Consider the following 13,316-nt stretch of genomic DNA (forward strand, 5'->3'; position numbering starts at 1 on the left):
ACATACTCAAGGGAGGACTTCTTCCATCTGTGAGAGAGGACCTAGTGGAATAATCCTTCCTCCAGCATAACCAGGAAACTATAAATTGCATGAAATACTTGAAACCCATCATTTCCAATGGATTACTGAGATGAGGGGAACAGCAAGGGGGGTTCTAGCTTGGCCTTGGATTTCTGTCTGACTACAGCCCAGAATCTAGCCATCTCGCTGAGGTGAGAGGCAAAGACTAGTAATAAGGGAGCACAAGGTAACCTCAGTCTGCAGGATTTCTTCACACCTGAGAGAAGGGAACAACAAAGAGAAGGTTCAAGCAAGGCCCACAGAAGTTCCCTTGGGTCTTCAGCTCACTCTTCCCATACATAGCTTGCTTGTCTACTGGAAATGGCTGTGTTTAATGATGACATGTAGGCTAAAAAAGTGAGGCCTCTGGAGATAAGGACAGGCAGCACACCTTCTAGACAGGAGAGAGGGCAGAAGAGAGGGGCTGAGGCCTTTGTCTCTGGAAACCACTTATAGAACCAGAATCACCGTATGTATGTGTGTGCATGGGTGCATCAGGCATTTTTAGGAGAGAAAAAAAAGATACTTCCTTGGTAGAGTTCCAGAAAATCTGTTTCTAGGATGGTAGGTATTCCCAGAGTGCCACCTACGAGCCTGTGGCCACAGCTATGCGATGCCTGGGGCTGCCCAATACACTACTTGCAGTTCCTGCTTCTGATTCAGTGCTGGGCCCAGTAATCCACAGACTCGGTGGACCACCACTCACTTGGGAGTGGCCTCCAGAGGGAAGCACGCCCCTAAGTGGGAACTCTTCAGATGGCAGGCCATGGCAGGAGTACTTTTCTTCTTTGAACTCAAAGGTATTTTTCTCAAGACAGCAACCTTGGGTATTTTGTTTCTTGGGCCCATCTCCTTTGGGTACCGAATAAGGTGGTTTTTTTTTTTTTTTTTTTTTGGTGGTACTATGGATTGAACTCATGACCTTGTGCTTGCCAGGCAAGCACTTATTCTACTGAACTATCTCCCTAGCCCCCGAATAAGGTTTGAGCCACCATGTTTTGTGTTGAGTGGATCCCCCAGAAGCGCTGGAAGCTTAAGTCCTCAGTGTGCAAGGACTTGTTTGAGTCACATCAGCAGAGGCCTTCTGCGTGGATTAATGCCTTTCTCCCATGAGTTCTGCATCTCACAGGACTCTTTCAGAGACTGTGAGACCATTGGTTATAAAGCAAGCCCATCCCTTGTTTTTTGTCCCTTTTGCATGTGCCTGCTTGCCTTCCTGCTTTCTGCATGAGTGAACAGCGGGAGTCTCTTAACAGATATGGCTGCCGTCTTAGACTTCCCAGCCTCCATAACTGGGAGCTAAAATGAACTTCTTTTCTTCAAACATTTCCTAGCATCAGATTTTCTGTTATAGCAACAGAAGGTGGAATAAGGCCTGTCATCTCAGTACTCTTGAAAGCTGAGGCAGGAGGGTTCCAAGTTCAAACAAAGCTTGGGCAAGCTTGTAGCTTAGTATACTCTGTCTCAAACTTGAGACTCTTTTGCTTTCTTTTTTTTTTTGGCAGAACCAGGGATTGAACCCAGGCTCTTGCACTTGCCAGGCAAGCGCTTATTCTACTAGCTCTCTCCCCTGCCCTTCTGTCTCAAAATTGAAAAGACAGATTTTAAAAATGGGGAGGGCTGGGGACACAGCTCAATGTGAAGGCCCTGGATTCAAATCCCAGTACCAACACAACACAACATACACAACACAACACAGCAAAGCAAAGCAAAACAATGCACACTGAGACATGTTCTATCACTGTCTTGATCTAAAGAGTGTTCATTGTCCTATAGAAGAATTAAGACAACTTTTCATGAACAGCTCACCAATCTCCACGGAAATATGGCCCAACCATCCAGTTCCATCTGTGTTCTCCACGCACCTTGAGTTTTCATGAGAAACACCACAGGGTGGCACTTATTAATGACATGTTTTTCACTTTATTGAAATTCTTTTTTACAAAAGGTCTGGTATACTTAGGCCAGGCCTAATTCCTCTAGTCCCTGAAATACAGGTCCATGGTCATTTCCATGTCCTCTTAGATAGGTATGTAAACTAGTCGACTTTTACTTTAAAGGTTCAACCATTTAACATTTCAACATTGTTTTTGACAAAACGAGTTTTCCCAAAGGAAAAGACCAAATACGGAAATCGTATGATTTTTCATGGGTAGGGCACCTAGGTTCTTTGTCAAAACCAAGTTGGTGATTTTTAAAGTGACATTTTCCTGCCTTTCGTATTTTTCTAACACAAATTTTGCAAGTGCCGAGCTACGTAATAAAGAGTGCTATGTTATATATACATACATATATTGGCTCTGCAAGAAAATGCATGAGTACATGCGCATCGTGTAAACATAGCAGTGGGTCAGAAGAAATCTCTGATCACTAGGACATTAATCACAAGCGTACTGTAAGCAAAGAACGACCGAGAGCACATACTGGCTTGGTTGTCAGCTGGGGCCTTTGCTGCACCAGTGGCTGCAGAAGCACAGGGCCCACTTTGTCCAGGCAGAGTGCTGCTCACCTGATGTGACAGGTGATCCTGTATCTGAGACCTGACTGAGTTTGATTCTCCTGAAGTGAGGTGTGTCTGCACCCACTCACTGCCATGTGGCTCCCCCAGGTCTAGAACTTGTACATGACCCAGTTCAAGCCCTCCCCATGGGAACAGCACAGTATGAGCTCCCTGACATGTGGAGTTGCACATGTGCAGAGACCCATGGCTGTCATGCTCCTTGGAGGATCCAGAGACCCCTAACTTTGGTCACTCCAGTAAGATCCTTCAGAATGTGTGTTTCTCCTCACCACAGGATCACACTTGAAGGGGCCTGGAAGATGCAGTGTGACCTGCCAACAGCTCTGAGACACAGCCACCATGGCGTTTACCCTGAGTGCCCAATGGTGAAGCAATGGACTCAGGTTGACTCGGGCAGCCCCTATGTTACCCTCCAAATCAGCTCTCCTCCTGCACGAATGGTTAACTTGGGTGCCCCTCAAGCCTAATCGTGCGCCACACAGCATGGGGTTTTCCATATGCAACTTTCTAACCACCCATGTGTCTGGCCCAAGCTAAGGTCTAGCCAAGACATGCCAAAGTACAGGTGGGACCTTGGTTCAGTCATTCTTGATCTTCTGACTTGGAAGTCAGATGGAAGGACCAGTTGAGTATTACCTGGAGGTAGGTTCTTACCCAGACTGATGTACCTTGTACCAATGTGGCAAAGTGGATAAGTGAATTTAGCACCCAAGACACTATTAGCACACCACTGTAGTCATTCAAGAAATGCTGGATTCCCTCCCCTTCTCCCCTGCTGGGTTTCTGCAGGAATTTTGGATTTCCCGCTTGCTTCTACAGCTCTGTGTGTGTGTGTGTGTGTGTGTGTGTGCGTGTGTGTGACCACAAATTAAGGTACAGTGTGTGGAGACTGAATAAAGAGGGGAGACCAAGTCAATCAAGATTAAACCACTTGCTGGGGAGGAGGATATTGAAACTCTTGGCCTAACTGAGGTTTGGAAATTATCTGATGAATAAATGATCCATCATTCCTCCCATCTCCACAGCTGCCTTTGTCTCTGAGATCTTCTGGACATTCATCTGGAACCAAGAGACCAAGAAGAGCATAGATACTGGGCCCTGGGAATGGTGGCCACCTGAGCCAAGTGGTGGTCCCAGTGGCCAGGGCTCTTCACTCAGAAACCCTGGCAGAAGGAGAGACAGGCAGCAGATCCCACAGAGGACTTGGGAGCAGATGTCTGAAAGGAGAGTGACAACAGGCCACCACAGTCCTGGCATAGGGCTACGGGGACTGAGGGGATTGGACTGGGCAGAGCAGAGGCGTGGCCAGGGTAGCCCCAAGTGATACCCCCACCCCAAAAATGCAGGACGGAGGCTCAGGTGTAGGGCCCTGACCTTGGGTTGTGCCTGCTTTTAGTATCTATTGCATGTGACCCCAGCATCCTCAGCATGCCCACAGTTTGTCACCCCCCATTTGGAGAAGCTGCAGCGGAAGATGGTGTCCTCTGTGCCCTTGCAGGCGACGTCATCCATCCAAATTCTCCCTGTACCTGTGGAGACAGGGCAACATGACTTCTCAGAAAGGATGCAGAAAGAGGAGAAAAGGAGGCAGGACTGTGTCCACCCTTGACTAGGCTGGCCTTGGCCGTGCAAGCATCTGTCAGATCTGGTGGCTTCCATCTGCCATCTCCACCCCACCTAGAACTTGTGCTTATTTCTGGGCTGTATTTCTTGCAGGCAGAATAATAATTGATGGTGAGGATATGCACCTCTCCTGCGTCTGAAGTGTCTTCCACACAGGAGCTGCTGTAGTCCTCGCCATGCTGCTTGAAGGTAGGTCTTAATAAGCCCATTTTAAAGATGGGGAAACCATAGCTCAGAGCAACTGGTGCAAGGTTGCTTGGATTATAAGTGGCAGAGTCTGACTTCCAGCTCACGTCTTGCTGCTCCCAGGCTCACACTTTGCAAGAGACACTGCACAGCTGCTGTGGCATGGTGTCTCAAAGCCTCTGCTGGTGAATAGCGTGGCAGGGCCTAATTGGAGCTATCAGGTGAGACAGACCTGGATTTCCCAGTGACCCAGAGCCAAATTCATCAGTATCAACATCAACTCCAACCTTTTGAGGTTTTAAGAAGATGATCCTCTTCTATGATCCCGAACAGTCGTTCTGGGATGACAAGCAATCCCAGAATTTCACATTATGACAAAACAAATATTAAAGGATAGCAAGAGCATCCCTAAACCATGAATAGCTAAGCCAGTCACCAAATACAAGGTTGCTAGGATGATTCGTTGGTAGCTTCAGCCATAGCCAGTCCTGCTCACCTAGCTCTAAATTGGACTGACCTGCTACTCTGAAGGTGCCCATGCATGGAGGGCCAGGGGCTGTCACTGGTTATCCCAGGATTCTGTCTGAGCCATGAAAAGCATAAACTTGGCACTGAGGTCCCTCAGTGCGCAGCAGGGGCTGCGGGCAGCTGGGCCTCCATGAGTGATTGGGAGGCCTTCTCTAGCTTGGGCGTGGTGGGGCACAAGGGAGTAGGCTCCCATGATGAACTGGCAGGAACCAGTAGGCTCTCTGGGCTGATGGTTATGCTAAGCCCAGGTGGCAGAGCCCATTCTGGAACTTTCTAGAAGGATGACTGGTCTTCAGGGCTCCCATGGAAGCCATAGCTCTGCTGTTGCTCAAAGTTAGACCCATCGACTCACAGCAGTTGCATTATCAGGAGTTTTCTAGAAATATGGATCTTTGAATCCTGCTCAGGCCAGATAGAGGCAAGATCTGCATTCTAACAAAGGGGCTGAGGCTGGCAGCTTGGGAAGCACTGGCCTAGGAGCAGGAGAAGAAGGGCTTTGCTGTGGGGTGTGCTTCAACTCAAATCTCAGCACCATCTGGAGTTACAATTTCCATTTACAGATCAGGGCATGAATCCCAGGAAGCAGGAGCCTCAGTGTAGAAACTTACTATGGCCTGGGTGAATCCAGATAACTGGTCACCCAGCAACTCATTTGTTGGATCTGTGACCTGGGATCAAAAAGCACAGAGTTAAGGGTCATAAACCAGGTTCCAATATTATTGGCCATGTCACTTTGAGCAAGTTACTGAGATAACAGCTGCTGTATTGGAAAGAACTTTGGAATTTGCCAAAGCCTGTAACCTAGGAGCTTGGGAACCAGTATTGTACCTGGGCCTCACACCGTGGCCGCCTCATCTAGTTTTGCAGAAGCTTGACAATTTCTACCTCTTTCTTAGTGGAACTAAGTATCAACACCTTAAATTCAATTACTCACTCTTGGGCTACTGGGTGAAATCCTTTTGTAAGGAACGCTAAGGAGCCACCTAAACCCCAGTGCTGTTGACTGAATCCATTGCATGGAGTAAGCACTTTAGATGTGTTTTTGTTTTGTAGAGATCTTTGCCTGCTGTCATAGGATTGCCGCAAAATGATCTGGGGACAAGACAGGGAGGACCCTCACTTTGAAACATCCTCCTGGCCTGGAGAGCTGGAGCTCTTACACAACAAGCTCCTGCAGTCCAGCAGTAATGCGCAAATTAAACATCTCCAGGAAAACATATCAGTCTACAAATTACCCAGCAAAAAGGCTGAGGGCCCCAGAGCTCTGTGGGATTAGTCACACCCAAAGCAAATAAAGAAGCAAATAAAGGAGACTAACAAATAAAGAACAGGCCCAGGGTTACCGGGACCAAATGTGCATTTAGAATCTCAAAGCTCCCAGCTCTAGCTGGGGCTTAGCCAGAGAATTCTGGCCCAAGTCCACGTGTAGAAAGCACAATAAAATGGGAACAGGGTCATTACATGAGCAGCCCTGAGTATCTCGGTCCTGACAACTATGCAGGGCCTCCCTGGATGGGGAAGGAAGGAGCAAATCATCCCTACTCCTCACCTCGCTGCTGAAGCCAGCACTCTGCAGGTGCTGGGTATCAATCATCGCAGGTTACGAATGACAAGGATTCCTCAAGGTACAGTCTAGGGCCTGAGGGTTGTTAGGGATGTGCCAGGGGCTTATATATGCAGTGCTGCTTAGACCAGGTCTGTGGCTCCACCGAGTTATCTCTGAGCTTGAGCAGCACAGGAGCAGGGACACTTGGCCTTTGGAGCAAACGCAGCAACCAGCACCCTTATACGTGAAGAGGCAAGACTAGGATGAGAGCCCAGGAGCTGTGACCCTCACAGCGCCAGATGTAGAGGTGACAAACATCTGAGGGCCTACTCTGTGCTCAGCACTATTCTGAATAGTGTTCAGAATACATCAACAAGGAAAGGCAGAGCAAAAGCAGAACATCTGCCTCTTGGAGCTTTGCTGTGTTTACTTGCAGTAACATGACTTACAGAAATGTCATATAGGATCCCACAGTGTTCACCTAAGCTCACACAGAAGTATACAGGCCAGCTACTTGACAGATGGGAGAGAGAGAGAGAGAGAGAGAGAGAGAGAGAGAGAGAGAGAGAGAGAGAGAAATGGAGGTGCCAGCAGATGAAGTGACTTATTCATGGTCTTGTTAACTATGATGGGGTGGGTGGGGCTCACTCAGCCCAAGCCTTGTTCCTTATCAGAAAAACACAGTCCACAGTTTATAGCATGTAACTTAAGTCAAGGGGGGCACACTATGGACCAAATACATCGCAATGCCTACTGTTGTAAATAAAGGTTTATTGCAACATGGCCCCACTTGTTTGATTAGACATTGTCCATGGTTGTTCTGCTATAACTACAGAACTGAGGAGTCATGATGGTCCTTCACCACTTCCTCTCTGCAGTCTTCCCCTCCCCTCTTCCCACCCACCATGAATGAAGCAGCTTTGCTCTGCCACACCTTGCTGCCATGATGTTCTGGCCTTACCACCAACTGACCGTGAATTGAACCCCCCAAAACTGTAAGCTAATTTAAGCCTCTCCTCCTCTAAATTGTAGTTATTAGATAATTGCATCCTAGCAATGACAGGGGTGACTAATGCAACAAATTGGCCCTGGAGAAGTGGGGTCATTGCTATGACTGTAGGTAACTATGAGGTTTAGAGGTCTTTGGAACTGGTTCACTGGAAGAGTTTGGAAAGGTTTGAAGAAGTGGGCTAGAGTAGTCTTAGGCAATTGTGTGCAGATCTTCATATTAGGGTGGGTAGAGGCTGCTTTAGAAAGTCAGTGAACATCTAGCCTGCAAGGCAGTGGTATTAGGAGATGATGCCCTTGGCAGGTGATTAGGTCATAAGGGCATACCTTCATGATGGCATTACTATAGCTCTACCACTGGGGACAAAGCGAGAGACATCTATGAGCTGAAAAGAGGACCCTCACCACACACTGCACCTTCTGCTGCCTTGAACCTGAACTTCACAGGGTCAAAATACATTTCTGGTGCTTATGAGCTGCCTAGCCTCAGCTATTTTGTTATAGCAACCTAACCAGCTTCAGAAGAGGCCACAGTAAGCGTGCCAAGGAAGAGACTATCATGGGCCTGTGCCCCTCCAAAACACATATGTTGAAGACCTAACTCCTAGCAGGACTCAGAGTGTGGCAGTCCTAGGAGATGAGGTCTTTGAAAGGTACTTGAGATGAGGCTATTCAGATGAGCTCTAGTTCATTAGGCTGATGTCCTTCTAAGAAGTGGAGGTCAGGACATGGATGCATACAGAAGAAAACCAGGTGGGCACAGAGGTAGAAATGGAATCATACGCCAAGAAGAGATTCTTCAGGAGAAGCCACCCTGCCAGGACCTTGACGTTGGACTTCCCTGCAAAGATGTGAGGAAATGAATTCCTGCTAATTAAGCTGCTGCCTGGCCCATGGTATTGCTGCAGCAGCTGTGGCAGAAGGACATGGAGTCTGCCAGGGAGACAGACATGGCGGGGGAGTGGAGACTGGAGCTCGGGTGGAGCCATCTTCCTCGCCACAGGAAATGTTTAGATGGTTTAGCTCACTATGTGGCTGGGAAGGACCGTACTCTCCCACCAAGACTCCAGTACTGTCTGTAGGGAGGTAGTGCATACTCTAGCAAGTCAGAGGAAAGCAACAGTGAGCGCTGTGAGGACCAGGTGGGCTATCTGGGGATGCTCACCTAGAGGAGAAAAGGCTCCAAGAGGCAGAGACAGCCCACAGAGTGGGTATGGGCTGGATTCCTGCGATGCCTGTGTGGGCGGAACACAGGCCCTGCCATTTGCTAGCTGTGTGGCCTTGGCTAAGTTACTCAACTTCTGTTTCCTCATTTGGAAAAGAGGATGATGTCTGTGTCCACTCAACAGTTTTGTAGGAATTAAATGAGATTTTGTAATGCATTTAGAATATAGCCTGGAACACAGTGAGCACTGTACACATGGGAAGTGATAAAAGCGTGGGGAGATAAGAGAGCAAGCTGCAGAGCCTCCAAGAGGGACTAGCGACACGCCTGAGGGACTGAGAATGAGGGCTGGTAGGGAAACTGATGGAAGACAAGATCTAGGCTCAAGGAAAGGAACTGCTTGCCTGGGGGACAGCGATCTCCACCGCTGGATGCAACCAGGCAGGGCTCTTCACATTCCAGGGGACAGAGGCTTTGAAGAAGACCAAAGTCCCAGGATCTGCCGCCCCTCCCCAGGTCTGCTGCCTCTGTGGGCCTCACCTTGCCCAAAGCGAGCTGTCCGGTACACTTCCCCCGCTCCACGGAAGCCCAGCATGCGGCACACCACGTCCCCGTCCTTCTTGTCCCAGCCGTAATCACACACGGTGCCCCAGCGCCGGTCATGGTACACCTCCACGCGGCCCTCATGTGGGCCTGAGCCATTCACCAGGCGGATCATCGGGACTTCCACGCCACCTGAGGGGACAGCCACTGCCAGTCACCGCCTGGCTCTGGACACACCAGGGCCCCACCCAGGCACCATCTCTGAGGCTTTTCCAAAACAGACAGGAGGGACATGAAGGTGGGGCCATAGCCACAAGACCAGGATGTGTCACTCCTGCCCTTTGTCAGCTTTCTGCCACTCCAACCCCTCTGTTTTGTTTTGTTTTAGGTTTGTAGCAAAAGTGAGTGGAAGGCATAGAGATTCCCCACAGCCCCCTTTATCAAGTCCCCTACCAGAGTGTGTGTGTGTGTGTGCGCGTGCGTGCGTGTGCGCACGTGCCACAGCAATGAACCCACTGATGCATCACGCTCACCCAGAGCCCATACTTCTTGCTTTGGATGCATTCTATAGTCTTGGACAAATGTCTGATGACAGCATCTACCATGACAGTGTCATACAGAATAAGGTCATTGCCCTAAACGCCCTCTGTCCACCTATCTACGCTTGGCACCTCCAACCCCTGCAGCCATTGATCATTCACTGTATTCATAGCTGTACTTTTTCCAGAATGTCATGTACTTGGAATCACACAGCACGTAGCCTTTCAGGTTGGCTTCCTTCCTTTAGACCTCCTCCCAGAGTCTCATGTGTGTAGACAGTGATTGGATGACAGGATGCTCTACTCATCAGTAGGTTTATCCACTAATGGAGATAAGACAGCAAGCTGCAGAGCCTCCAAGAGGGACTAGCGACATGCCTGAGGGACTGAGAATGAGGGCTGGTAGGGAAACTGATGGAAGACAAGATCTAGGCTCAAGGAAAGGAACCACTTGCCTGGGGGACAGCGATCTCCACCGCTGGATGCAACCAGGCAGGGCTCTTCACATTCCAGGGGACAGAGGCTTTCATCCAGGGGACATGGATGAAAGTGCTGTGAAGAGGTGGGGCCTGGCTGGAGGCTGCCCCTGAGGGGTGTGGTCTGGAAGGATCTATTCTTGCCCCAGCTCCTCCCTCCCTCCTCTTGCCCTCTGCTTCCTGGCTGCCATGGAATGAACAGCTGTCCTCTGCCATGCCTTACTACTATGCCATTTCTACCTTGGTGCCAGCTGACTGTGGACTAAACTGTGAGCCAACAAGTACCCTCCTCCCTTACGGGTATTTGTTCCCAGGAACGGGAGAGTGACTAGTACAGTTAGCGATATGCATTTACATGTCCTCTGTGCTCTCATGGCAGGGGTCAGGGATCTGTATCTTTTCCAAATGTTCCAAATGATTCAGAGTGGCAACTGGTCTATAGGTTAGCGTGCAGGGGTGACATGTTTGGGAGATCAGTAAGGTTCCTTCTAGCTCCAAATGTTCAGAGACTCCAAGGCCAGAGCCAAAGCCCTCCTTTTTTGGGAGATGTTGGGTGGTTCTAGGGGAACTATACATAGTGTAGTGGATAGCTAACTGGTGGTCCACTTCTTAATTGAATTGAACTGGCATGGTGCTGGGTATGGGAGGCCCACCTGAGGGCTGTCGCCAGCAGCTTAAAGGCAGGACAGGAGAAGCTGCTGTAAATTAGGGACACAGTTTGGAGAAGCTGTTGGAAGCTGCTAGTTCTCTCAGGCTGTTCTCTGGAGGACCTTGTCATGCTGACTTTCCCAGTGAACTTTGGAGGAGCTTGGGTCCTCATCTTGAGCTTTGCTTCCCGGCCCCAGAGGGGAAGATGGTGCACTGCTCAGCCTCATGGACAAGCTTGTCACACTGGCTTTCCTGATGGGAACTCGGCTTTCCTCATCACTGGAGGAGCGTGGGACCTCACTGTTCTGAGGATGGCTGTGGTACTTTTGGGGGAGCTCTGGTGCTTAACCTGAGCGTTGCTTCCTGGCTCCAGTTTGGATCCCCCAGCCTGCTAGCTCAGATCCTTCATCCTGCTGGCATAGACGTCCCAGCTTCCACCACTGACCTTTGGGCCTTTCCAGCACAGAGCTGCGAAGTAGAATCCAGGCCCTCAGCTGGATTCTTTAGTATTTAGTGTGTGGATAGATTTCCTGCTCTTGTTGAATATGATTCTTGGGTGATTCCTTATAAACTAATATAGAATATATCCTATATTATATCATTCCCCTAGCAAGAGCCCCAAACCATGATACACAGTGGCAAGTGGGTGACACAATGCAGGAACACTGCCATGCTGCCTGTAAAACAGCAAACTTATCCCACTAAACCTGATCGAACTCTGCTCCTCAAGCTCCTCTCCCTCTTCCTCTTTTCTTCTCTCTCCTCCCCTCTCCTCTCTTCCTTTCTTCCCCTCCCTTCCATTTTCCTCCTTCCTTTCTTCCTCCTCTACTAGACACTGTCTGGATGAGGAAACCCAGGACACTGTGCACAGCGTAACAAGGAAGCCACCAGGAAATCACACCAGTCCAAGACTCTACATGGTTACAAACTGATCACTCTGGAAGTTTCTTCTCAATATTTAATGTATTTGCCTCTATTCTCTATCCCATTCATCTCAGAGTTACTGAACACACAGCTCCTGCCAGCTGCCAAAAGGCAGGCGAAGAGCTCTTGGGGAGCAAACCACAGAGGGAAGCTGGGGTCCAGAGGCCAGGTCAGCTGCAGTGAAACTGCCTAAGCGGTAATGAGGAGCTCACCCGGAGCCAGCAGCAGCAAAGGAGGCCGGACCCAGGGTTGGCTCAGGGGCAGTGTCAGCCCTGGCTTCTCACAGCCTTTCCTGACCTCTGCTGGCACCCTGTCATGGCAGGAGGCTGGGAACAGAAGACTCAGTGGGGAACTATAGGGTGAGAGATGGCAGGAGGATGCCATTGGTCCTAGGACAATGGAGAAACAAGCAGAAGCCAGATGGGACACAGGTGGGCAGCCAGGCTTGACACGCAGAGTCCCTGACCTGGCCTCTTTCTCTGGCCAGCCCCATGCACTCCATTCCTTTCCTCACTTTCCAGGCAAGCAGTTGAGACTCTGTGAGCTGTGTCATTCTACCCAGACCCAGCACTGGACCATATTCCTTGCCCTTTGTCCCCAGGACCCCAGACTGAGGGCTGATGCCCATGATTAGCTGCAAGCCACCTATGCGGTTAACAGATGCTGCGTACCCCAAAGGGGTCCAGATGATTCTGGAAGCTGTGTCACTTTCTCTGGACACACCCAAGCCAGACAATAATTCATTCTTTGTCTTACAGAACATGCCCCTAATCTGTAGCGTTTTGTTTTGTTTTTGCATTCTCTTTCCTCCTAATGAAATCTCAACTTTGTCACCACCTCCCTGGGAAAAAGCAGACTGAGGTTTGATCTGTCCCACTCGGGACTTGCAGACTCACGGGGCTGTTCCTTGAATGGTGTCTGTAGCTTGCGTTGGTCCCTGTGCAGTGAGGCCAGCAGCCAACGCCTTTCTCAGGCCTGAGCAGTGCTGCCATTTCAGGTGATGCCCTTGAGCAATCCCTAAACCAGAAAACCCCTCTCTCACCTGAGAAGGACATCATGAGCTGCTAAGAGGCCTGGGCCTCTGCAGGCATGCTTCTTTGGACAGAAGGTTTCAATTCAGCCTTTTCCCAGCAGCTTCTGCCCCACAGCAGTTTCCCCTAAGCAAACAACCACAACAGGAAATACCCTCATCTTGCCTTAATGAACCATCCCTCACTTAATCAGACATGTGCCAGGCATGCAGTCTCGGCCTGCTTTGTGACCCTCCCAGGACACTTACTGTTAGTTCTACTTCCTGAGATGCCCCACCTTGGTCCCTGCAGGGTGGGTGGGGCCTGGAAGGTGCCTTTTCCCCCCACGACAGGGATTCATGACTGCATGAAAATCAGGCACTCTTAGGCCCCCAGCAAGAAGGAATGGCCCGGTGTGAGGGCAGAGGTCAAAAGTGTATGTGATGAACTCAAGGGGGCCCAGGCTTTGGAGACTGCAGCCGCTTCCCTAATTTACTAACTGCCCTCCTTGACCTGGAAGCCCATTTAAAACCTCATTT

The 13,316-nt window shown here is 49.7% G+C and overlaps 1 protein-coding gene across 1 annotated transcript in view; it reads right to left on the reverse strand.

Moving 5' to 3' along the window:
- Nucleotides 1-1,725: 1,725 nt before the first annotated feature.
- Scara5 (scavenger receptor class A member 5) overlaps nucleotides 1,726-13,316 on the reverse strand; it is a 103,361-nt gene continuing 91,770 nt past the window's right edge. Inside the window, exons 8-9 of the mRNA XM_004630692.2 lie at nucleotides 9,178-9,372; nucleotides 1,726-4,110 (exon numbers count right to left, since the gene is read on the reverse strand). Coding sequence (XP_004630749.2) covers nucleotides 3,974-4,110; nucleotides 9,178-9,372 — 332 coding nt within the window. The 3' untranslated portion in view covers nucleotides 1,726-3,973. The remainder of the gene's footprint in view (nucleotides 4,111-9,177; nucleotides 9,373-13,316) is intronic.

This window comes from Octodon degus, unplaced genomic scaffold (genome assembly GCF_000260255.1).
Source record: "Octodon degus isolate 3935 unplaced genomic scaffold, OctDeg1.0 scaffold00036, whole genome shotgun sequence".
In the NCBI taxonomy this organism is placed as follows: domain Eukaryota; kingdom Metazoa; phylum Chordata; class Mammalia; order Rodentia; family Octodontidae; genus Octodon; species Octodon degus.